This window comes from Suncus etruscus, chromosome 13 (assembly GCF_024139225.1).
Source record: "Suncus etruscus isolate mSunEtr1 chromosome 13, mSunEtr1.pri.cur, whole genome shotgun sequence".
Classification (NCBI taxonomy): Eukaryota; Metazoa; Chordata; class Mammalia; order Eulipotyphla; family Soricidae; genus Suncus; species Suncus etruscus.
Genome location: NC_064860.1, coordinates 76344833 through 76371019, shown reverse-complemented (window position 1 = coordinate 76371019; position 26187 = coordinate 76344833). Strand labels below are relative to the sequence as shown.

General features: G+C 34.3%; 2 protein-coding genes and 1 non-coding gene across 3 annotated transcripts in view; 2 read left to right on the top strand and 1 right to left on the bottom strand.

The window, feature by feature from the left end:
* The window catches only part of NSUN3 (NOP2/Sun RNA methyltransferase 3), a 54734-nt gene that overhangs the window by 2825 nt on the left and 25722 nt on the right, over positions 1-26187 (bottom strand). The window lies entirely within an intron of this gene.
* Positions 19639-20640, top strand: LOC126026010 (glyceraldehyde-3-phosphate dehydrogenase-like). The gene has a single exon (XM_049785717.1). The coding sequence runs from the start codon at positions 19639-19641 to the stop codon at positions 20638-20640; it is 1002 nt and encodes a 333-aa protein (XP_049641674.1).
* Positions 22781-22842, top strand: LOC126026926 (U7 small nuclear RNA). The gene has a single exon (XR_007502111.1). It is a non-coding gene; the product is annotated as a U7 small nuclear RNA (small nuclear RNA).

Sequence of the window (26187 nt, the reverse complement as noted above, 5' to 3'; positions counted from 1 at the left end):
CCCAATTCTTGACCGAGTGAAAAGTCTTGAACCTATTTGTAGAGATAGATATCAAGAACAATAACAGGACTCTAGAGTTCAAATGGAAGTTACCTCCAAAAAAGAGGTAAGTTTCTGAATCTTCATTGGGAACTACATGATAGCATGAACGTGAAACAAAAGTATCAGGGAGTGGGGGAAAAAAGAAATAGAGTATCTGAAGACAGATACAAATTTGTGATAGAATGACTTAACAATAAATTGAAGAGGAAGTCAAGGCTAACTACTAAGAGAATAATAGAACAACTTGACTCATCAGGACATTTTTTTTACCCCAAGAAATCATGTTCCAGGGTCAAAGATGCAGCTCAATAGTAGTGAGCTTACATGTGTAAGATTCTGTGTTTGAACCCAGTAGGGAGATAGGGAAAGAGGAAGGTAGGGAGGAAGGGAGGGAGGAAGGGAGGAAGAAAGGGAGGGAGGGAGAAAGGAAGAAAGGAAGGAAGGAACGAACGAACGAAGGAAGGAAAAGAGGAAGGAAGGACATATGTAACAATAGTATCAATAGGCTATACCAAATAGCCCTAGGTGAATAATAGGGATTGTATAATCCTATTACATCTGGGTTTATGTAATTATACTCTATGATTTCACCTATCAATGGAATCATCTAATGATACATGTCTCAGAATAGCCAGGAAAGAATGCATGTATAAATATTTATCAAGGTAAACAGAATTAAAATAAAACAAGGCCATTGAAGTATGACCTTATTCAATATGACTGGTTTCCTGTAAAGAAGAACTTCATTGGGGCTGAATTAATAGCACTGTGGTAGGGCTTGTCTAGCATGCTGCCCAGGATGAACCTGGGTTTGATCCCTGGTGTCCCATATGGTCTCCCAAGCCAGAAACAATTTCTGAGCGCATAGCCAGGAGTAATCCCTGAGCATCACTTGGTGTGGCCCACCCCCCCCCCCAAATAAATAAAAGAACTTTTTTTAGATACTGATTAACAAAGGAAAAAAAAAATCAAGAAAAGCTACATTTTATACTTCTAACTTTCAAAACTGAAAAAACAAACCTGTTTATTTCATTTTGATTAATTTTGTTATGGAATTCATAGAAAACTAATCTAAACTACATAGGTATATATAAACATACAGAAGTATATATGAATACTTTATACATTTATATAAATATAGATTCATATTTATAATATACATATATAAAATGTTTTTGTATGTGTATGCTTTATTTTATCATGCAATCTCAGTTCTTAGATACTGACTGCATGTCCTACCATTCTACACAGTTGACACTGTCAAAGTTCAACATCAAATCACACAAGTTAAAGGCTCAATCCCATAATATCACCCAATATTTTAGACATTAAATGTCAAGTTCAGGCATTCAGTGCTCTACTAAATAGGCTACAAATCAGGGGTCACCTAGTCCCCTGCTCACTGTCATTACCTCAGAAGATTGACTAAGATCTTAGGAAATTGTATTCGCTGGATCATTTATATATTGTAAAATATACAATTTGACAATAGCTATATGGAAAATATGAAAAAAGCACTGCAAGGAAAAAGTGACGAATGCCCTCTCCAGTTATGCCACCTACTGACAACTATGAAAAAATATAAAAAAAAAACTTTCAAATCTTTTCTGTTCCAGTTTCACTCCAACCCAGTACAACCAAACCTGATCCTGCTTAGCATTCATAATTAAATGACATCAGGCATAGTCAGTATGGTATATCCTAGAGTTTTGTAAGACTTCATTAAGTAAACATTATTGAATAAGTCATTGGACATTGATTACTGAGCAAATCTCTAGCTATTCTTCCTTACTGGGAGACAGATATTGGGTGTACTAAAGTTTTAACCTTTTAGTTATGTGGTAGTTTTCAGTAGCAAACAGCTCTTCTTCAATTTTAGCGATTTTCTAAAAATGATATTATTCACATAAACTTAAGTGTTATTGAAAGGCACTTATTCTGAATAACAATACACTTTTTCTTTTATAAAAACGGATGAAATAACAAAAGATATCAGTATTAATCTATTATTTAGGAAATTACAAACGTTTTAGAACACTGATCTGGAGCCCCCCCCCAAAAAAAAAAGAATCAAATACATAAATGCAGTATAGGTTTGCATACATTTACTTCATAATAGATTCCATGAAGAAAATGAAACCAAGATAAGAGAATTAGAACTACTTGAGTAGTGAATAGATTATAAATTTAACTAGGATGGCATTTTAGAAGTGACATTTGAACAAAGACCTGAAGAGTTAAGAAATTAGGCCATGCAGATATGTGAAGAGCCTTCTATACAAAAGAAATAGTCAATGTAATGAAGCATTATCTAAGAAAGAGAACATCATAGGAGAAATGAAGTGAACAAGGGAGCTTCAGGATGAGATGAGAACAGAGTTAAAAAATGTACAGTAGATTTTATGTGATACTGTTAAAAATTAACCTTAGGATGAAGGACATCTTCACTTAAGATGAAACATTATTAAGTTTTAGAACTTTGAGTACAAAGGGAAGATGTTAAATACCTCAAAAAAAGATAAATAGTTCACCTAAAAAGATCTAGAAATCACACTGGCTCCCATGAACAATGCACTGCAAATCCTATAATAAAAAAATAAGCAGTTTACATTGCATCCTATTTTTAGCCAACTGTCAAGAAAGATAGAAGAATATTCATATATCTGATGATTAATAGTTTATATTTCTGGCAAAATGAGGAAGTATAAGAAAGAGAAATATGATACAGAAAACAATGAATTAAACATAGGAGAGTAGTAAGGAGAATGAAATTCTAAAATGGTCACTGCACAGGAGTCCTAGAAAATTGGGGTAAGAGGAAATCTCTCCAAAACATAAAAGAATAGAAGAGATAAAATGCCCAAATTGAGAAAACTTAGAAGATTTAACAAGTGCAAAGCAGGAAGGGAAAGGTGTGGAAGGAATAAGAAATTTCTTCAATGGACCATTCACCTTTCAGTAGTATTCCCATATATATTGAAACAATTGAGAAGAAAATTTAATTTTACCATATCATTCCATTCTGTAGTAAATATCATTAAAATTAAAAAATAATGATTATTATATTTAGTCACTCCATAAACCAATCTTAGAATTTTTCATAACATAAAATTATGTAAAAAAAAGGTAAAAACTATCAGTATTGACAACTAAACACTATTTAAAGAGAAGAAAAGAAACAATGCAGAGTCCACCAAAACTTAATACTTAACTGCAGTTTAGCTTCTTCAAATATTAAAGAGAAAAAGCAGAATCATAACTCAATCAAAGTATTTCTAAGTTAGCACTATTGAGGTAATCTGCAAAAGACAACTAAACCTTCCCCCAAGGAAAAATATTTTGCCTAAATCACCACATTTTTCACTCTATAAGACACACCTGACCATAAGATGCACACATTTTTTAGATACTTGCCTCCCCTGCACTCATCAGGCTTCAGCTCCAGGTGGCATTCGCTCCGTAAGATGCACTTTGGGGGTAAAAAGTGCATCTTATGGTATGAAAAATACGGTATCATTTTGCTAATAGTCTTATCCCACCTACTTATTTCTGACCATAGATATAATAAATATCTGCCATTTTTGTACAGCCTTTTACAGAGCCTTTCTACTTGCCACATGAAAAAGTGCCTGTTTAATTATCATTTCATAAAGACAATGATATCTAAACAATCAAAGTAGTAAAGCACAGTAATTAGAAAGGCAGAAAAAAATGGAAGTGCAATAGGGTAATAAAGATACTTATCTTACAAAAAGTAATAAAGACATTATCTTAATGATTTCCTTAAAAGGAACTGATTTCTGGTTCATAGATTTGGTTCTAACATAGTAAAAAAAAAAAAAAAAAAAACTAAGGTTTTCTTTCAAATGCTTGATTTAAATGCTTACATGGTCCCTTCCCAAAAGGGCACTATTCCTCTTTCTAAGTGCTTCATTCATATGACCTAATCACGCCTAAGATTTCATCTCCTAATACCATCATTATCTTTAGAATTAAAGTTTGCAAATGTGACTAAAGGTCTTTAGATCATGGCTTCTGGAGGTATATAAACACAGAAACAATACCACTCCTTAGAACCTCTGAAAGCTTTGCTAGCACATAACATTTGTAATTCAGACTTTGAAAAAATTAGTAGTAATATAATAGTTGTGTATGGTTTTAAGACAATACATTTCAGGCAATGTATAAGAGTAGCAATAAAAAATACATTCCTGACATCTTTTGTATTACACTAAGTTTAAATAATATTCTATGAACTATCACTATAAATGTACACGTCTCAACTCAAATCAGAGAGTGACATATTTCAAAAATATTGGGGAAGAAAACTGTTTTGATGGGGATATGATGAAAAAGAAATCCTCTAAGAGTAGCTAGAAATGTCTGGTTTATTCTGTGTAGGAAACAGCATGTATACTTCCTTACAAACTAAGAATAGGAATTCCAGATGACCTTATGATCCCAACTCTTGGCACTTATCTTCAAAACACAAAAACTTTAATTTGAAAAGATATATACACATTCATGCTCATTGGAGCACCTAGTACAATAACTAAAATATAGAACTAATCCAAACAGACAAAGACATAGGATTGGATTCAAAATCCATGTTATCTGTACATAATGTAATATTATGTACATATAAAAAAAGATGTACTCTTGCTGTTTGGTGCAATCAGATAGAACAGGAGTATATTATGTAAAGTGAAAAAAGTATAGTGTAAAAGAACAATGGACTAGATTTGTTCACACATCTCTGTAAAACAGAGAAACAAAAGTTTGGAATAGATAATATCAAATGAAGACAAACCTTTGCCCTTGAAAATTTGAGAATACTAAGAGGAGGTGAGGGGTGGAAAACATGGAATTAAGAAAGAAAAAACTGGCTAGAAGTAGACACAATGGCATTAATGGAGAGTACTGAGTAGTCTGGTAATAGTGAAGTGAAATAACTTCATAAAAATCAGGAAAATTAAAACTGTTGTAAGCAAGTTACATAAACTATGATTTATAAAGATAGAGGTATCCTGCAAGAATTATTTGTTATTGTACTTATTTTGAGCCTTTCTTCAAACTTACCAAAGTCAATACCAAATTGTTTAAGAACAATTCTCATTACAGTTGCATAAAAATGCATACTATAGTTTCTATGCAATTACAGTTGCATAGAAATGTTATTTCTGACCAGTAATATGTACCTGGCTAGATATAAATTCAAGTTAGTTTCTATATCATCAATATAGGCTGCTTCTTTTTTGTTTTCTTGCTGTTGTTGCCTTTTTTTTGCTTTTGGGCCACACCTGGCAGCACTCAGGTGTTACTCCTGGCTCTGCCTTCAGAAATCATTTCTGGCATGCTCAGGGGACCACATGGGATGATGGGGATCAAACTCAGTTGGTCCGAGTAATGGCAAATACCCTAACCACCACGCTATTGCTCTGATCACGCTTTTTTCTTCTCATTCTGACATTCATGATTTTCTAAAACAGTATTATCTAAATACACTAATTTACAACATAAAATTGTGTGTAACAATACAAAGACATATTTATAATTTGAGTTAATCACAAGACCCTAGGCAAAATGGTAATATTGAACTCTATATAACAGATATTGCTATTTTGCTGATGATGAGAATTACTGAAATATATATATAATATATGTCCCTTTGTTTGTAGTAGTTATGATTTCAACTGCCATATTTTGGTATTCAAAGAAAAAGATAAAAGGATATCTAGGGCTAAAAAGATCTCCCAGAGCTTATATAGCTCAAAATGTCACTGTGTCACTAAAGGTATTTTTCTTATGCATTAAACCAATTCATGTAGATGTCCAAATCTAATTTTCCAGACAGTATAACACTTTTCCTATTACTAGCATTTATCAATACACTTAATAGGTTTTACAGTTTTGGGTTCATGAATGGTAAAATGTATACAATTTATGGCTAATCTTTAACAAATCAATGATTAGATTAAATTAGCAATTAGATTAGATTAGCTCAAAGTTGTTACCAAAATTATTTTATTGATATTACAATAAAATTAAGAGATAAATTTAGTAAATTTATAATATTTTAATTATACTTTATAATTATACATACTTTTATAATTATAATATTTTATTTATAATTTAGTAAATTTATATTTTAATTACCAACATCTTAAAATATAATTATCTGAGTATATACTATTCAGCCAATTTCAGTAGAACTAGTACATATATACCCATACCAACTTACAAATCACATATTTTAAAACAAACAAACAAATAATTATGGGCCAGAGAACACAGCGGTAGGATTTTTGCCTTGCACAGGCCCAACCCGGGACAAACCCAGGTTTGATGCTTGGCATCTCATATGGTCCCCTGAGCCTGCCAGGAGAAATTTCTGGGCACAGAGCCAGGAGTAACCCCTGAGCTCCTCAAGGTGTGGTCTAAAATCCAAAAGAGAGAGAGAGAGAGAGAGAGAGAGAGAGAGAGAGAGAGAGGAGAGAGAGAGGAGAGAGAGAGGAGAGAGAGAGGAGAGAGAGAAGAGAGAGGAGAGAGAGAGGAGAGAGAGAGAGAGGAGAGAGAGAGGAGAGAGAGGAGAGAGAGAGAGGAGAGAGAGAGGAGAGAGAGAGGAGAGAGAGAGAGAGAGACAGAGAGAGAGAGAGAGAGAGAGAGAAGGAGAGAGAAGGAGAGAGAATCAAATAATTATTATTGGGAAAAGAAATTGGACTCACATACTGAGGTACTGCAGGTCTTACTTCTGGTAAGGTGTTTAAGGATTTCTTAGGCAGAAAGGAACTTATCTTAAGGAACTTAGCTTAAGGAACTATATGTGGTGTTGGAGATTGAACCACAGTAAGCAGTTTGCAAGGCAAACTCTATATGATCTCTCTGACACTATTCTTATTTTAAAATTTACTCAAAATGCACAGAAGTCAATACATATATTTTTAAACATTATTCCAACCAGAAAGAAACAAAACATATTTCAAAAGTATCACTTAAGTAAGAATAAATTAACAAGTCCACCAACAAATTTAACTTTCTGGAAGATAACATATATTGGAGTTAGAAATACTTTAAGAGTACCAATTAAACTAACAGTTGTAGTAAAGATCTTAGAAAAACATTACTCAGTATTAGGAAGAAAAACAGGACGTGTTGGATATAAAATCCTGTATAAGACAATATAATTCAGCATGCTAATATAAATTTTGGTACTATGCACAGTTAATTTTTTTCTTTTATTCTTTTAATAAGATGAAAAACAAAACAAAGTCTTTTTGAGAAAAAGTTCCCTCTACAAACCTTTCCCAAATAGATTTTGGAAACTTTATTTCTCAAAGATTTTTACAGCTAGCAACAATCTAAATTACCTTCTATTTTTTCACTTGTGTTAGACCATTAGATTGCAGGAAAAGAAACTGCAACTTAATTATATAGGACTAGTATTATTTACTAGTAATTACAATTCATGCTACAGAGATGAATAGATCTTATTACTTAATCATACAGAAAGAAGACAGAAAAAAACTGAAACAAACTATAGAAAATGAAGTGAAAGTATTATTTGTTCAGATTAAGTACTTTAATCTAATACTTTAAACTTAAATGGAAGCTAGCAGACATTTATCTTGGGTTTTATATATTATTCAATATACAAAGTCCAACTATAATGTAGAGCTGAGGGAAGTACTTTTAAAGGAAGGAGAATTGCCACTTAACACACCCCATCTATCATTTCTCCGAATGCGTATATTTCCCTCAGAAGTCTCCTGCCCAAGTGCTAATCAGGTTTAACCCTACAGGAAACTTGAAATATGATCCCATCTCACAACACAACTATAGGAAATAAAGTTGGTCTTGATTAACAGGTAGCATAAAATAGAGTTGGAAATGCTTTATCCCAAGTACTCCTAACTAAAAAAGGGTGATTGATTATTTAGCCATAGGACATATGCCAAGTACACTTGCTTTATGATAGAGGTTAGCTATATAAGTCTCTCCAAATCTTTGGTTGCCCTTAAGTGTATTATGGAATGTGTTGAAATGCATTTTGGGTTTAAACCACAGAGACAATAAAAGCAGCTAAAAATAAAACAAAACAAAACATGTTATTTTAAAAGATTAACTTTTATACAGAATATAATGTCAACTTAACATTTCTTGGCATATAAAGAGAAAAACCTTTATAAATGTTCAGCAGTATATGAATATATCTGAATGATACTTCAGGCCTACCAGTTCCTAAAATTCTACTGTGAAATCAAAAACATCTAAGCAATCTACAGTTATAGTTCTTGCTGATTTCCCCTAAGTGTGGCAGAATAGTTTGACTTGACTAACAGATGGCCAAAGGCACATGAAAAAAATGCTCATCATTATTTATCATTAGGGAAATTCAAATTAATACAACAGTGATATCATCTTATACCAGTGAGGACTGCATATATCAAAAATAGTTGGTACAATTCATGTTGGTGGGATGTGGTGAGAAGGGTACTCTCATCCACTGCTGGTGGGAATGCTGCCTTGTCCAACCACTGTGGAAAACAATATGGAGGGCTCTCAGTAAACTCAGAATCTAATTGCATGGCTCAGCAATCCTGCTTTTGGGTATCTATCCCCAGGACAGTAAAACACTGATCCAAAAAAATGTATGCACACCACTATTCATCATAGCATTCCATACAATATCTAAGAGATGGAATCAACCTAGATGGCCAACCACAAACGAGTGGATAATGAAGATGTGGTACATATACACAATGGAATACTTACTACATAACTGTAAAGAATGATGCAATCATGCAATTCACTGCAACATGGATGGAACTGAAAGATAATATGTTAAATGAATCCAGAAAGAGAAGGATAAATATAGGATGATATCACTAATATGTGATATTTAGAATAACATGGAGATATGCAATGGTTTAAAGGGGGGTGTCAAGAACACTCGACCCCAGAATATAGTGTGGGGAAGGAAAGAAATTGAATAGAAGAAAAGACAAATATGAAAGGATGGGACCAAGGAGACAAGTTGTCTCATATATTAATGATGTTAAGTAAAGACAGAACTAAATTTTCAAGCCAAGTCAACAACAATGAAATCATGAGGCACAAACTTTAACAACAAAAATTAAAAATGGGCCTAGCATGTTATGCGAGGGAGGTTGACACTAGTGGGGGGGATTCGTGCTGAAACACTGTATGTCTAGAACTATGAATAACTTTGTAAATCACAATGGTTTAAATAAAAAACATATTTTAACTTTCAACTGACTTGATGTAAGGCTATTTATGATCAAGAAAGCCTGTGTGGCATAGCAATCTATGTCTCACTGAAACATAATGTTTGGATATAGGGTGCTGTTCCAGTTTATATCAGAAAGAGTGAATGAGGTAATATTCCAAATATATACTCTGTTACCTTTTATATCATTCAAAATATATCAGAATTCTAAAAACACACTTGGCCTCAGAGGTTTAGAATAAGATTTTGTATTCAGCTTTAGATTTCAAATAAGTTATGTAATTATATAAAATACATGTTGTACTATGTCTAAATGATGAATTATATATTTAATAAAAACTGAATTACTTTTAAAAAGTAAATAATTTATATGTTACCCTTAAAAATCATGATAGATAACTATGCCACCTCTATGAAGGATTCATCAGTGTATTTTTATTCTAATAATAATTAAAAAAGACAATTGGATTGCTTTGCATTGTAATATAACAGATCTTTGCCTCACACAAAATGGTTTAGTTTAGAAGTAACTTTTAAAGAATTCACAATCAATAAAGCCATTTTTCCAATTTGTTCAGTACTTTTCATTGAAGTTTTCTTATCTTTGAAAAATCTGCTTAGAGAAACAGAAAAATTAAGCCTTTAGTGCCATAGTCAATAGATTGGCTTAGAAACCAGATGAGAACACATATTACTTCCTAGCACAAGACAGATTACCTTTGCATTCTGGACAGTCCATATACCCCTCCAAATATCAACTCTGCTTGATAGGAACAGAGCAAAAATACAGCAGGGAGGGCACTTGCTTTAAAAGCAGCTGATCACCGGAGTTCCATATGGTTCTCTGAGCCCATCAGGAGAGATTTCTGAGCACAGAATTTAGAAACAGCCCTTGAGAACCATTAGATATCCCCCTTTCCCAAAAAATATAGTGACAGAAAAAAAGAAACAAATCATTTCCGAAAGCATGAGCTCAATAACTTTAAAAATCTTCACCAAAAAGTTTAAGTATCTAGGGCCATAGTGAGGATATAGTGGATAAGGTGCTTATCATGTATCTCACTTGGTTAGATTCTCAGCAGTGCATATGGACCCAAGAGATCCTCCACCAAGAGTAAGCACTGAGCACAGCTGGATGTAGCCTCAAAAAAAAAAAAATAGTAAAGTTTCTCACAAGCCCCAACAACTATCAAAGTTCCAAAGGAAAGGTATTTTAAAATAAGCAATTAAAAGCATGATGCTGGATAACCTATTGTTTCTACATCAAATTTAAATCTAAAGAGAATATAATTTTTAAAAAAATAATTAAAAAGTATATATGCATATTTCATTTTCTACTATTTTTTCCAGTCCTTGATTAGAAATTTGACATTTTGTGGGGGTGGGGTAGTGTTTATAAGATTATTAGCTTTAATTCTGTATTAAAAAGACCAAGCCCAACTTGTAGAAGAGAGCATCAATACGGCAATAGTGCCATCTTTTGACCAAAGCAAAAAGTGATTTCCTCCTATTTATGAACTTGTAAGAATAAACATTTTTTTACATTTCCCTTTAATACATTTGAAATTATTACAATCACTGACACTTCATCAACAATTTCTGGTACAGATGTAAAATAATCAAAAAATAAAAATAAAAACAAAAATGTTATATACTAAATCATGTAAGAAATGAGGACCAGAACAATAGCACAGTGGTAGGGCAGCTGCCCTGCATGCAGCTGACTCAGGATGGACCCTGGAATCCCATATAGTTCCCTGAGCCTGTCAGGAGCAATTTCTGAGAGCAGATGGATCTAGGAGTAACCCTTGAGTGTTGCTGGGTGTGGCCCAAAAACCAAAAAGAGAAAAAAGAAAGGTATGAAAACTCCTGGAAGTATTCATATCTCATTGCCAAAATAACAAACTAAATAAGTGAGCTGTGTCCAGAGGACATAGAGTACCAGCACAAATTTCTCCATGAAAGTATTTTTTACGTTTTCTAATATAAGATTCCTAAATCAACAGGAATATAGAATTGTTCCAGGAATCAAATGTGTTGTTGCTTTCTATGTTCAATGAGTGAATGGGAAATGATATATTTAATATTAATATTTTGTTTATTATGCATATAATTTTGTTTGGTTTGGGGACATACCTAGTATCACTCAAGTGTTATTTCAGGCTTTGTGCTCAGAAATTGCTCAGGCAGGCCCTGGAGACCATATGGGTTGCCAAGGATTGAACCCAGGTTAGCCTCGTGCAAGGCAAAAAAAGTTACCTGCTGTGCTATCCCTCTGGCCCCATATTTTTCATATAAAGAGCATTACACACAGTATTCTAGAAAATGTTATGTGATATATAGGAAATAAAATCTGGCACAATTTATCAGATGGAAGGTCGCAAAGATGCAATAGTGACCTTACAAAAGTTACAGGGCTAATGAGTGCAACACTGAACTATCACTCTCACTTAACAGTATGCAAAGAACTGTAAGATTTACCACTGTTATGTACCCTGAAGCAAATATTTGAGTAAAAAAGTTAAGTAAGGAATCTATAGCAATGAGACATAGGATACCACATACATATATTATATCTCTTTATCTTGCCATATACTCCGTGATGGTAAAGAAGTGATATACAAAGTACAGTGGGTAGGGCATTTGCCTTGCACGTGGCAGACCCAGGTTCAATCCCCAGCATCCCATATGGTTCCCCTGAGCCTGCCAGGAGTGATTTTTGAGAGCAGAATCAGGAGTAACACCTAAGTGCTGTTGGGTGTGGCCATAAAACAACAAAACAAAACCAAAAAGTAATATATATTTTAAGTCAATTTCAAAACTAAGAATTAATAGTTCTTAAGCTTTGAACTGAAAATAGTGGCTACCTCATGCTACTAGAATCAAGCTTGATAGTTGTGGCTACCTATTTCCTAATAGCTACTAAAACATAAATGAGTACCTGCTAAAATGATGCTTTATTGGGCTGGACATATGTACAGTGGTTAAGGTGCTTGTCTTGTATGCAGCTGACTTGGATTAAATTCCCAGAACCAAATATGGTCCTTCTAAGCATAGTGATGAGTGAGTGATCCCTGAGAACAAAGACAGGAGTATTCACTATAGTATACCCCCAAACCCCTCACACACACAAATAAAATAAAATGCTATTGTACAGAATTTGTGGTGAAATAAATTAAAGCAAACATCTCATGATCATGCATAATTTTAATTTTTTATTAAAGATTAATCACAAACATTCTAGTATTAAAGAATTTTAACTCAACGAAGACTGAAACTACTAAAAACAATACAACACTAATTTAGAGTTAATTAAAAATTATTTAAGGTCAACATAAACTACAACTAAATTTTACCTTCCTAATTATGTTTCCTTTAAAAACTTCTTAAAAAAAACTGAACATTACCTTAAAAGGATATTTCAGGCTTCATTTTACAACATTTGAATCTGTGTTTCTTTTCTTGTGTGTGTGTGTGTGTGTGTGCTTGGGGGCCAACCTCCTGGCAAGCTTGGGGGGCATTATGAGATTATGGGGATCAAACCCTGGTGTGTCCTGGGTGGGCCACATGCAGGCAAATGCCCTACCTCTATGCTATCACTCCAGCCCCTGAATCTGTTTCATCCACTTTCAATAAACATTCTTTTTATGTTGCTTCTTGGGCAGTACATTTATTCATCTCCTACTTCTTTGAATTTCCCCTTTAGCTAAATTACTACCCTTCTGCCTATTCTTTCTTCTCATTCCTTAAATATATACTCCTTAGAACTTTGTTCTTGATTTTTTCCCCTAAAGTCAGATGTTACTTTATTCACTCTTTTAATTCTGAGCATGAATTATCATACTAGGTTTGTAGATGAGAAAATAAATGAAAGAGTGTTAAGCAACTTGTTCAAAATGACTCAGGAAGTATCCAAAGCAGAATTTATATTAAGGCAATAGAGTTCTACAGCTCATGCCTTAACCAGATATTCTTGGTAACTTCTTTTTCCTTCCCATTTCTGATACCATCAATAAATTTAATTAATTCTTCAGTAAAAATACTTATAAACAATAAAATACCGTTATTCCATTGTTTAACAATATGCATCTATTAGATAAATGAAATCATCCAATTTCCTTATATATGAGTGAATATGGATATATTATGATGAGAACAAAGGGTCAGAGGGAGAGGGATAGACATTTATGGGATGTAAAAAAATAAAAAAAATAAAGTATGATTAATATCCAGAGACAATAAAGACGAGGATCAGGAAGAACATTCCAAGTAGGAAGCTTGCCACAAATAGTGGAGGAGTGTAGTTAGGGCAAAGAAGGAAGCACTATGACAATGATAGTTCAAAATGATCAGTTGGGACAAGAATTGGGTGCTGAAAGGAGATTAAGTGATAGGCATGATACCCCTTTAGCAACAATTTCGCAAACCATAGTGTCTAAAAGGAAAAAAGGAGAAAAGAAAGATACAGAGATAGAGATTGAGACGGAGAAATAGAGAGACAGAGAGAAAAAGAAGAAAAATGTCTCAGAGGCATGTAGGAAGTGAGAAAGGGATGGAAACTGGGTACATTGGTGGTGAGAAATGTGTCCTGGTAAAAGGTATTGTACATTGAAAGGCTGAAACTCAATCATGAAGAACTTTGCAATTGTGGGGGGAGGAAGGAATCAAGACTATATTGAACAACCTTGTAACCACTATGGTGTTTAAAAAATAATTAAAAATAAATATTATTTTGGGGAAAAAAAACAGTTCAAGGCTGACTACTAGTCTCTAATAAATTGTCATTCACTTAGCTAAGACCTTTGTCATTTCATTTCTAGATCATTGAATTATTTCAAATTTATTTTCTTAAAAAAGGATTTTCTTATGAATTTCTTTTCATTCTCTTGTGCTATTCCGATTCAGGACAAGGCTATAGCCCCTCCTCCAAAGTCCCAGGAAAGCCTTATCCCCAGTTCCAAGAACCCAAAGCTAAGAAGTTGTTCTTAGAACCCCACAAATTTGGCCTCCTGTCAGAAATCTCTCCCCCAAGCAGCAGCACATTTCTTCACTTTATACTATCTCACAGAGAAGATACATTAATGTTATAACTCCATAAAATACACAAAAATACACTTCCTGGGTACAAAAGTCACAATGGGGAATCAATACCAAACCCTACCAAACTTACTAATGAAGATGGTAGCCCTCAAGACTCAACTAGGAATAACCATAGATATATGATTTAACAAAGACTTCAGAGAGGAAATGTTGAGGTTTAAAGAACTTAAAGAAACAATATAACAGGCAGCCAATAAAAAAATAAGAGGATATGATCACAGAAATGAGAAAGTGACAAACAGAGATGGCAGAACTCACAGAAAGGTCTGGTCAGCAGAAGAAACAAAATCAGTGTACTGGAGGATGAGATTTCAGATAATAGCAGAAACTAGAAAAGAGATTCAAAATAAATAAACAGCAGACAAGAAAATTGGAATGAAATTAATTTCCTTATGAATTATTATCAGTAAATGCCTGCTTTATACACCTATTTTATATATTTGTAACTAAGGCCATGCAAACATTTTAGGGTTAAATGAGGGGCATTAGTGGAGAGAGTTTACGAAGTACTGATCTGAATGCCTAATTAGTTCCCTTGCTTCAATACAATCTAATTCTTCTAAGAAATCTCTTACATAACTCACATGGATTCTTCTTTGATAAAACTCTTTAGAGTGAGATATATCTCTGCCTCTTATAAAATAAAAGACACTTAGGTATAATTGCCTAACCATACAAAAAATTGAAACTCATTCCCATCCATTTTTCTAAATACTTGAAAAATTTTGATTCATGTACAACTATTTTTCAGTACCCTTCTGACCATGTAAATTTTTATTCAAGAGACCCATCTCAAACCCCCAGAGCTTCTGAAAACTACACTGATTCTCCATAGAATTCCCTCCTCTTCTTTTTTATCTCAACAAATAAATTTTCACCTGATTAAAAACAAGATTAAAAAAAAACAAACAAGATTTATTTAAAATCATATATTTTTGTATTTTAATGCATAGCACAACCCAAAAGTATATTCTCAAAGTATCTTAAATAATTAAATGATTTCAACATTAATTAAAACATAAATCAGGAAATGGATTATCCACAAACTAAAAATATATTTCACTGTAGTTATTAAAATTTCCAAATAGGAATTCCTCAAACAATTTAAAACTTCTCTTATAAAATTGATTAGTTAGCTGTTAAGTAGTAGATAACATGAATTCCTCAGTCTAAAACTTTTCTTATAAAATTGATTAAATGATAGTTGTTAAGTATTAAACAACATGTTTATAAAAAATAAACCTCTTCAATAAGTTACTTACAAAATAATAACTATTTTCCTCTCACCATAGAGATCATAGAAAAACTTCTATAGAAAACAAAATATTGCATATGATTAAGTATTATTATTTAGCAATTTTGGCTTTATTTCTAATTAAGTAGAACCATTTGGTAATAGTAATAAACTTGACTTTGTGTAATATCATGACCACTATTTTAAAATTGAGATATATGATACCTAAAGTGTGACTACCTTTCAAATAAGGTTATTTGGGTATAGGATGAGGTGGTCATTCTAATTTAAGAGGAAGAAAATAGGGGCTGGCGAGGTGCCATTAGAGGTAGGGTGTCTGCCTTACAAGCGCTAGCCAAGGAAAGATCGCAACCGCGGTTTGATTCCCTTGCATCCCATATGGTCCCCTCAAGCCAGGGGCAATTTCTGAGTGCTTAGCCAGGAGTAACCCCTGGGCATCAAACGGGTGTGGCCCGAAAAACCAAAAAAAAAAAAAAAAAGAGGAAGAAAATAACAGTCATTTTAAAAAGGCATTGACTTCATTTTATATATATATATATATATATATATATATATATATCAATAAAAATATCTAAATTACTACAATAATAAAATCATATGTTCAACCAATAGTTATAAGCTTCAAAACCTTAATTTTTTTAATATTCCTTCTTTGTTTCCACCCACTCCTAAATATTTCATTCCTTTACATTTTTTATATTTTTTCTTTAAGCAATTCAGGTAGTTGTTTCATTTCCTTTGTTCACATTACATTTTTAGCTTCTAGTATTTCTTTCTAGTGTTTCTATTTTTGTTCCTTTTCTGTAGTTCCCATTTCTTTCATATTTTCCACTGCTTGTTTTTCATAAGTTTACTGTTTGCAATAGTTTGCTATTTCTGTTAGCAAATTCTGGGCAGGAAAGCAAATTTAAAAAAAAAATCCCATCACTACTATATACTACAAAGAAAACATTAAGGTGAAAAGTTGAAGCTCATGCACAATCCATCTTACAAATGTAGATTGAAAATTAAGTTTCAGGTACTATAAACATCTAAAACAGATATGTCTAGTTACCCAATACTATCATCAGTTCTAAATACATTATTTTACAAGGCTTTAGGGTACCCTTTTCTGAGCTCACAGTAAGTAATCAAATTTCTCAGTATCAAACTGTTTATTATCAGAGATGTTCTATAAATTCAAGTAAAGAAATATGACTTTTCTATTTTCAGCTATATCATACCCAGAAGCTATTTCCTTTGTCAGCCTAGTAAACAAAACAATGCTGATAATTATCTTCTCAATACAGGTAGTATGTATTTCCCTTGAAGAAGGAATATTTTTTAATATAGTACTGGTAAAAAAAATAGTGATTACACTTTCCTGTCAAGAGAAAACAAAATATTTTAAATATTTATTGAAGGTTCCAACTTGGAGATCTCAAGGTTAGTGTATCTTCACAACTGCTAACAAAGTCTATAGGGAGTGGTGAGATATGAATTAAAAATTCCAAGCTAAGTCTGAAATAGAAAATCCATTTTTCTTTTGTCACTTAGGTTAAAGAAGAGTATCAACAGAATACAACAAGTTTGTCTAATTTCAAGATAGGGATCTTTATTATTAAATTTAATGTCCCCACATATTCAAAGAAAAAGAAAAAGAAACTTTAAAGAAAATCATAAGAACAGATTTAATTTTGCTTTATGGTAAATGGGAGTATGGATTATTTATCAGATTTATGATAGTTTTTTCACATTTTTTTTAAAGTTTAAATGAACTCCTACAAATTTAATGTGATGGACACAGGGATTTCAGTGGGGTCCTGGAATATTCCAAGTATTTCACAAATGAAAATAATGTAAATGGGTATGGGGCATGGGGCAACTAATAAAATAGGAACACAGCAGGAAAGAAACAAAGTCAATTAGGGGCACACTCAGAAAAATTGTTGAGAATCACCGCTCTACAAAATTCTTTGGAATAAAACAACAGTTATCTCCTTCTAAAAACAAGTCTTTTGATTTCCACAGTAGCCAAGTTATACCAGAATAATAAGACCATAAAGTTTGCTAAAAACAGTTTAGTAATTCCATTTAGATCAATAGACTGGTGAGTTCAGATACCTATAGCAAGTGACAGAATAACACCAATACCATCAAAATCTTTTGGATGAAAAAATAAAGAGTCACAGGATTTCTATAAGATTTGGCCAAGTCTGGCTTTTCCAGAATTCCATATGGTTCTCTAATACTGGCTAGAAATAATTCCTAAAGGAAGAGTCAGAGTAGCCCTGAGCATTGCCATATGTGTACTCCATGCCCATGTCCACTCTCCACAGAACACACACACACACACACACACACACACACACACACACACACAAACAAACAATTCAGGGGAGCTAAAAAGAGCATTAGAGCTAAATTATAATAATCAGGAATGCACAAATGGTTATAAAAAATAAAGTGCTTCTTCCCAGATCAAAACCAGCCATATCACACTCTTCCATACTTAACAGTCACTAAGAGAAATTTTTACGGGAAATAAATAAAATAAAAAATGTGTCCCTGTGTTTTAGATGCATGTTATTTACTTTTTATTATAATAAAATAATTTGCTATTGTTACTTAGTTTCATCTTTTTTTTTCCTTTTTTGTTTTTGGTCTACAACCAGTAGTACTCAGTGATTACTTCTGACTCTGATTAAGAATCATTTCTGGTAGTGCTTGAGGTTCATATGGTGCCAGAAATAGAACCTGGTTGGCCACATGCAAGGGAAGCACCTTATTCACTTTAATATCTCTCTGACCCTTGCTTAGTTTAATTTGATATAAATCAGCGGCATTCAAGTTATTAAGAAAAATAATTTAAGCCCCTATCATCTCAATAAATCACATGATAGTTAATGAATTTACATGGATTAACAAAATACCTAACACATCTTAAACTTACTGATAATCATCACTCATTTGCAAAATTTTAATGAATTCCTCAAGAACTTTCTGATTTATCCCTGTTTCTGAGTCAGTGTTTCCCTGAAGATAGAAAAGAAAAAATAAAAAAAAGACATACAGACCAGTAGCTAAATTCTTCCACACAGAGTAATTAGGTTCTTACAGTCATAAAAAATATATGTTTTCATCCATTAAGATGTTTCTATAACTACGTCTTGCATTGATTAGATTCAATCAGGAAAGTTTAGTTCTAGAGACATTAGACTACTTTAATAAATAAGTGAATATATGTCATTTAATATAATTTAATTGTTTCAAAAGTATGTCCTTAAAAATTACTTAAAATTAAAATGCTGACAATAAGGGCTGTAGCAATAACATAATGGTAGGGTGTTTGCCTTGCATGCAGCCAACCAAGATAGACCCAGGTTCAATGCCCAGCACCCCATCTGGTGGTCCCCAGAATCTACCAGGAGCAATTTCTGAGCGTAGAGCCAGTAGTAAGCCCTGAGCATGGCAGGTGTGGCCCCACCCCTAAAAAAGTAAAATAAAAAATGCTAACAATAAATTTAGTTAAAACATGTATGACTTTGCATCTCTGATTTGTCACTTTAAATGCACATGCAGTCAAAATATAAAAATCTGTATTATAGTTTCTTTCAATATTTATTTATTTTACTCTTTATATATTTTGACAAACTCTGAATGCTACATAAGATTTTTTTTTATTTTCATGATTTGGACCAATTATAGAAGCCTATCTTCAGATTTAAATTAAATCTGTAATATTTTTATTTAGTAAAATAGTTATGATTTCACTCCATCCTTAGGCTGAGCAAAGTTCAGTATGCCCACTTTAGCTACCTTAGCAACCTCACTATTCCCTATATACTACAAGCTTATTATTTTTCATAATCACCCTATTTAACGTGAAAACCTCCAAATTTTGATAACAGTTAATAGAATAATAAACAGTCAATGACTGGCTACTTGCTCCTCCACGTTCCATAGAAACCGCCTCTTTTACACAGCGGCCGACCAACCGCATTCCTGACAAACCATGGTGAAGGTCGGAGTGAACGGTTTTGGCCGTATTGGGCGCCTGGTCACCAGAGTTGCCATTAACTCTGGCAAAGTGGAAATCGTGGCCATCAATGACCCCTTCCTTGACCTCAACTACATGGCCTACTTGTTCCAGTTTGATTCCACCCATGGCAAGTTCAAGGGCACGGTGAAGGCAGAGGAGGGGAAGCTCATCATCAATGGAAAACCCATCTTCAGCTTCCAGGAGCGAGATGCCGCCAACATCAAATGGGGTGAGGTGGGTGCTGAGTACATAGTGGAGTCTACGGGGGTCTTCACCACCTTGGAGAAGGCTGGTGCTCACCTGAAAGGTGGAGCCAAAAGAGTCATCATCACTGCCCCTTCCGCTGATGCCCCCATGTTTGTGATGGGCGTCAACCATGAGAAGTATGACAACTCTCTGCAGATTGTCAGCAATGCCTCCTGCACCACCAACTGCTTGGCCCCCTTGGCCAAGGTCATCCATGACAACTTTGGCATCGTGGAGGGGCTCATGACCACAGTCCATGCGGTCACTGCCACCCAGAAGACCGTGGATGGCCCCTCTGGAAAGCAATGGCGTGATGGCCGAGGGGCGTCTCAGAACATCATTCCTGCTGCCACCGGGGCAGCCAAGGCTGTGGGCCACGTCATCCCGGAGCTGAAAGGGAAGCTGACCGGCATGGCATTCCGTGTCCCTGTTCCCAACGTGTCGGTTGTGGATCTGACCTGCCGCCTGGAGAAAGCTGCTACATATGAGGATATCAAGAAGGTCATCAAGAATGCTGCCAGGGGGCCCCTCAAAGGCATCCTGGGCTACACCAATGAACAGGTTGTCTCTTCTGACTTTAATGGCAACACCAACTCTTCCACTTTCGATGCTGAAGCTGGGATTTCCCTCAATGATCACTTTGTCAAGCTCATTTCCTGGTACGACAACGAGTATGGCTATAGCAGCAGGGTCGTGGACTTAATGGTCTACATGGCCTCCAAGGAGTAAGAGGCCCACCTCAGAAGCCCCAGCAAGAGCACTGGAGGAAGAGGAGTATAAAGAGTCCTTCCTCCACTCACTGAAAGTACCAGAACCTCCTGACCTCAACAGTTTCAGTTTCCATCTCAGATCGCCTGGAGAGGGGGAAAGGCATAGGGAGCCCTACGGCTCCGTGCTCCATCAAACAAATTACATGTGACCTGCCCCCTCCCCCCCCAGAAAAAAGAAATAGTCACATGCATAGCTAATAACCAACTATTTAAAATGTTAATAAATGTTATTTTCATTATCCGAGGTGTACTTTGATCATTTAAAATACAATTGCAACAAACCACAGGGATGGTGGTTTCCTCAACCTTTCTAAAATGTATTAATAATTTTATTTAATGGGTGGTATTTTTTTTTTTTTTTTGGTTTTTGGGCCACACCCGTTTGACGCTCAGGGGTTACTCCTGGCTATGTGCTCAGAAATCGCCCCTGGCTTGGGGGGACCATATGGGACGCCGGGGGATCGAACCGCGGTCCTTCCTTGGCTAGCGCTTGCAAGGCAGGCACCTTACCTCCAGCGCCACCTACCCGGCCCCTAATGGGTGGTATTTAATATTTTTAAATTGTAGTTTCTGCTCTCAGCAAATTAAAAAATTTTAAACTCAGGACTTCTGAGTTTAAAATTTCTGCCACTAAAATAATGAAGTTGAGAAGAAAAATAGTAAGAGTACTTGTAGGATCTTCATTTTATTTTCTTTTCCAGACATACGTTAACACATTTTATGATAATATGCAAAGTTAACAAAATTAGTAGAACTTTAAGAAGACAATACTAACTTCTTTGAAGTTAGTATTTAACTAGAACTATATCTCCAAAGACTGTTTCCAATAGTATTGTCCACCAATGATGAAGGTCCAAGCTCAACAGTCTCTAGTTATAATTTTAACCTCAGTTTAAGAGCATAATAGTAAGAATCATAATTTTAAATGTTTCTTTTAAAATAAAATTTTGCTGTAACAATATCATTTTTAGGATTTTTATCTGAATGATTTATATATGTAATATTTTAAGACATTACAAAACTTCCTTTTTCAGTAAATTCACAAATTGGATTATATTTGTCAAATAGTGAAAAAGAGAAACCAGGAAGACACAGTATTTTAAGTGTGATTGATTTACTGAGAAAATGGTTTAGATCTACTTTTGTTACAAATCATTCTTTTTTGTTTTGTTTTGTTTAGGGGGAAGCACACCTGGAGGCATTCAGGGGTTACTCCTGGCTCTGTGCTCAGAAATCACTTCTGACTTGGGGGGGGGGGGGAACCACATGGGATGCTGGGGATGGAACCAGCCTTCATCCTGGGCTAGGCAAATGCAAGACAAATATATGCCTGACCACTGTAATACCACTCCGGCCCCACAAATCATTCTTTAGATCATGCTCTCCCTCATAAAATTCAGGTAACTTTGCTTGCACAAATATGACAACTTTTTTTCTGTTTTAGTTTTCGGGCCACACCCGGTAACACTCAGGGATTACTCCTGGCTCTATATTCAGAAATTGCTCCTAGGGCTTGGGGGACCATATGGGATGCTGGAAATCTAACCCAGGTCTGTACTGGGTTAGACAAGTGCAAAACAAACACCCTACCACCATGCTATCACTTCAGTCAGGCAACTTTGTAATATAACTACTTCTAAATATGTGTATGTGTGTATAAATATGTATATGCATACACATATGTATATATAAATATGTATTTTGAATTATATACATATATACACATATATACATATATTCATGTATATGTACATATATGTATATATAAATGATTATATAATATACATAATATAATCAGTGTATTTGCTATATTTTCTTATAATTATGTAGTACAAATATACTAATGATTAGTAAAATTAATTTGAGAAATTATATAATGAAAGTTTACACTCAGATAGTACCTTTTTATCAAAGGCAACAAAATTAAAAAGAGCTGGTCCACAAAACTGAGGTGGGAAAGAAGGAAAAAAAAGTTGAAGGACTTTGGGGACATTGGTGGAAGTAAGTAGATACTCCGGTGGTGGGTATGGTATTGAATTGATGTACACATGAAATCATTACATCACAGTATTTCAATAAAGTTAAAAAAAAGTTTTTTAGAGTGTTATAGCTCTTTTAGAATTTGTCCAGCAGGCCTTCTGGTCTCCACCAGAAGGTCCTCCCCAAAATAAATAAATAAATAAATAAATAAATAAATAAATAAATAAATAAATAAATAAATAAATAAATAAATAAATATTTAGAAAGGAAGGTACACATAAACCATTTCAAAAGTTTTTTAATTATATACAGTATCAAAAATACAGGGAGGAAAAGGAGACAGGAATAGAGAATGAGGAAGAGAAAGAGGAAAAAGAGCTCTGGGTTTAAAACTCAATGGTTGAGGGGTCAGAGCAATAGCACTGTAGGTAGGGAGCCTGGCATGCAGCCAACCCTGGTTCAATCCCCAACATGCCATGCATTCTCTGACAAGCCCATAGGAATGATCCTGAGTGTAGAAAGAGCACTCTAGGCATGGCAAAAGAAAAAGAGGGGAAAAAAAGTGATAGCACAGTGTAAAAATGTAAAAGGCATTTGCCTTGGATGGATCTGACCTAGGTTTGAAACTCCAAGCCAGCTAGGAGTGTATTCCTAAGTACAAAGGTAGGAGTAGCCCCGAATGCCAAAGAATGTAGCCCAAAACCAAACCAAACCAAAACAAATTAAAAGCATTGCTTCTAGAGCACGACCATAAGTAGTTGGAGTGGGTCCGCTAGCACCATTGAGATTGCACTAGTGAGTGGCCGAGCCTCTACCTCCAGCCACTGTGGGGCTGGAGCATCTTCAGCTCTAAGTATAGAAATCTCTGGCACAACATCATAGGGAGTGATGTTCAGGCTATTTGAATACTGTTTGGAAGTTTTCCCAAATAAATTTTAAAAATAAACACACACACTAAATAATTATTTGTAAATTTTATTTGTTTCTTATTTAAAAAATAATACCCCACTAATAAAAAAACAGATTATGGTGAATGTTCAAGTATACATTATATTTGTCTATTCTTATCTTCTAAAAATATTTTCAAAGATATACCAAAAGTTCAATAGAATATTCTAATCTTTCTACTTCTATATGGATAAGGCAAAAGAAGACTTCAATAAGTGTTTGATAAACTTATTTGGTAAGGGGATCATCTATTATAGTTTCTGGTAAAATTCGCATGAAAAAAGGTCATGTTACTCTATTCATTTCATGATTATATATAATTCTAACATTAATTACTCAAGGAATTTTATAAACTTACATATCAACTAATATTTTTTTAAATTGCAAAAAGGTTTATTTATTGATCAATAGAGTAATTATATAGGTAAATCAATTAATTGATTGTAGTGGAAGTAAAACTATTGCAAAACAGAAGTTACGTTTAAGAAAAAATAATTTACAACAAAGTGCCAAATTGTCCCAGGTAGATCAATTTCAGGCTGAAAACTTGTGGCCTTCTCAGAATGGGAGCAGGAAGATTTTCTCCCTTTATGCTGGGCGAGTAAGCAGCAAAGCAAACCTCCTCTACCATCTAAAAAGCCTATTCCACAGCTCTTTGTTATTGTTGTTGTTGTTGTTCCTACCCTTCCTATGGCTTTTCTTTTATTTTTTCCCTCATTTTTTTATTTTAATCAAAGTGGATTACAAATCTTTCACAATGATATTTTATGTACATTGTGATATTGAATCAGGAGCGTTCCCACCACAAATGTTGTCCTCCCTCCAGCCCTGTTCCCAGCATGCATCCTATATGCCCCTCTTTTACCCCCCAGGCTGTTGGTATATCAGTGGTTGGCAACCTGTGGTTCTCGAGCCACATGTGGCTCTTTACACTTTTAATTTGGCTCTTCTGGTTGCCGGGTGGCTGCTCCAGGAGTTAGGACTCTCTCCTAGCCCCTATCAGTGCGCTCCCTGTGTGGCTCTCAAAATAAATTTCAATCGTGGTTTTGGCGAGATTTGGCTCAGAGGTTGCGACCAGGTCCTCTTTGTGTCTAGTATGTTGTAAATTGGGAACCGATTCTGTTGTCATTGACTTTGGATTTGGTGTTTAAGTTTGATCATTTTTTAATTTCTTTTTTTTATAATTATCTTTATTTAAATACCGTGATTACAAATATGATTATAGTTGCATGATTACAGTCATGTAAAGAACACCCCCGTTCACCAGTGCAACATTCCCATCACCAATTTCCCAGATCTCACTCCTCTTTGTATAGTTGTATAGTTCATATCAACTAATATTATTGGGTTCAGTTTTTTTTTTTATTTGTTATTTTTTTTTTTTTTTTGGTTTTGGTTTTTGGGCCATCCCTGGTGACGATCAGGGGTTATTCCTGACTATGTGCTCAGAAATCACTCCTGGCTGGGGGACCATATGGGATGCCTGGGATCGAACCCAGGTTTGTGGTCAGCTGCATGCAAGGCGAATACCCTACTACTGCACTATTGCTCCAGCCCCGTTATTTTTTTTAACATCACAAAACTTCTATTAAAATAATAATCGCTAGGAATGATCATTGCAAGTGATGTATTACAAGCTTGAGGCCATGAGTTTGACTCTAAATGCCATAGTATATACAAATTCCAGCAGCCTTACTGTTTTGCCTAGCAGCTTTGCTGTCTGAGATTCCTGGCACTCAAGTGATCACTAAATATACTATAGCATGATCTAGTGTCAGTATCACAAGTAAATGTTGGCTAAACACTATAGTCAGAAGTGCAAACCCTTGCAAAATGTGCATGAGTTTGACAGCAACCCTGAACAAGCAGTATATCTAGAATGTGTACAAGCATCACAACTAAAAGAGTACAATTCCAATGGAAAACTGTATGAGTACTACATCCCCTATGTATAACTTTTAGTCAGCACAACAATAGATAGTGTGAGACTACAAATTCATAAAAAAATATGTAAGATTAATACATTTTTCTATAATATCCTTTAAATTTTTTTAAATATTTTATAAAATATTTTTAAAACAGTATTCTGTTTAAAGTAGATAATTTCTAGTAAGGCAGAGTAACTGAATATGTAATTATAGAAGATATAAATATTTTAGGTGCCATATTTGGGAGCAAATACAGATAAAATATATCCTTGCCAAAACTGTACAATGTTGTTTGGGCCTACAAAAAACAGAAAGAAAAGTTTTCATTAAACTTAGAATTGAGCTGTCATATGACCCAGAGATATTACTTTTGGTTATCTAAGACAGAAACTGATTCATTTTCAAGAACATAGGCACATGCTTATTTAGTGCAGCACCCAGTATAATATATAAGATTAGGAATTTAACCTAAATATCCAACAACAAATGAGTAGATCATGAAAATCAACAAAATACTACACAGCTATAATGAATGATACAGTATACTGCAGCATGGATGGAAGGAAGATACCATGTTAAATAAAGTAAGTTAGAAGAAGGATAAGCACAGGATGATATCATTTATATGCGGTACTTAGACTAATTGGATG

Excerpts from the sequence above, each read along its gene's own strand:
- LOC126026010 (XM_049785717.1), top strand. The coding sequence starts at position 19,639 with ATGGTGAAGGTCGGAGTGAACGGTTTTGGCCGTATTGGGCGCCTGGTC.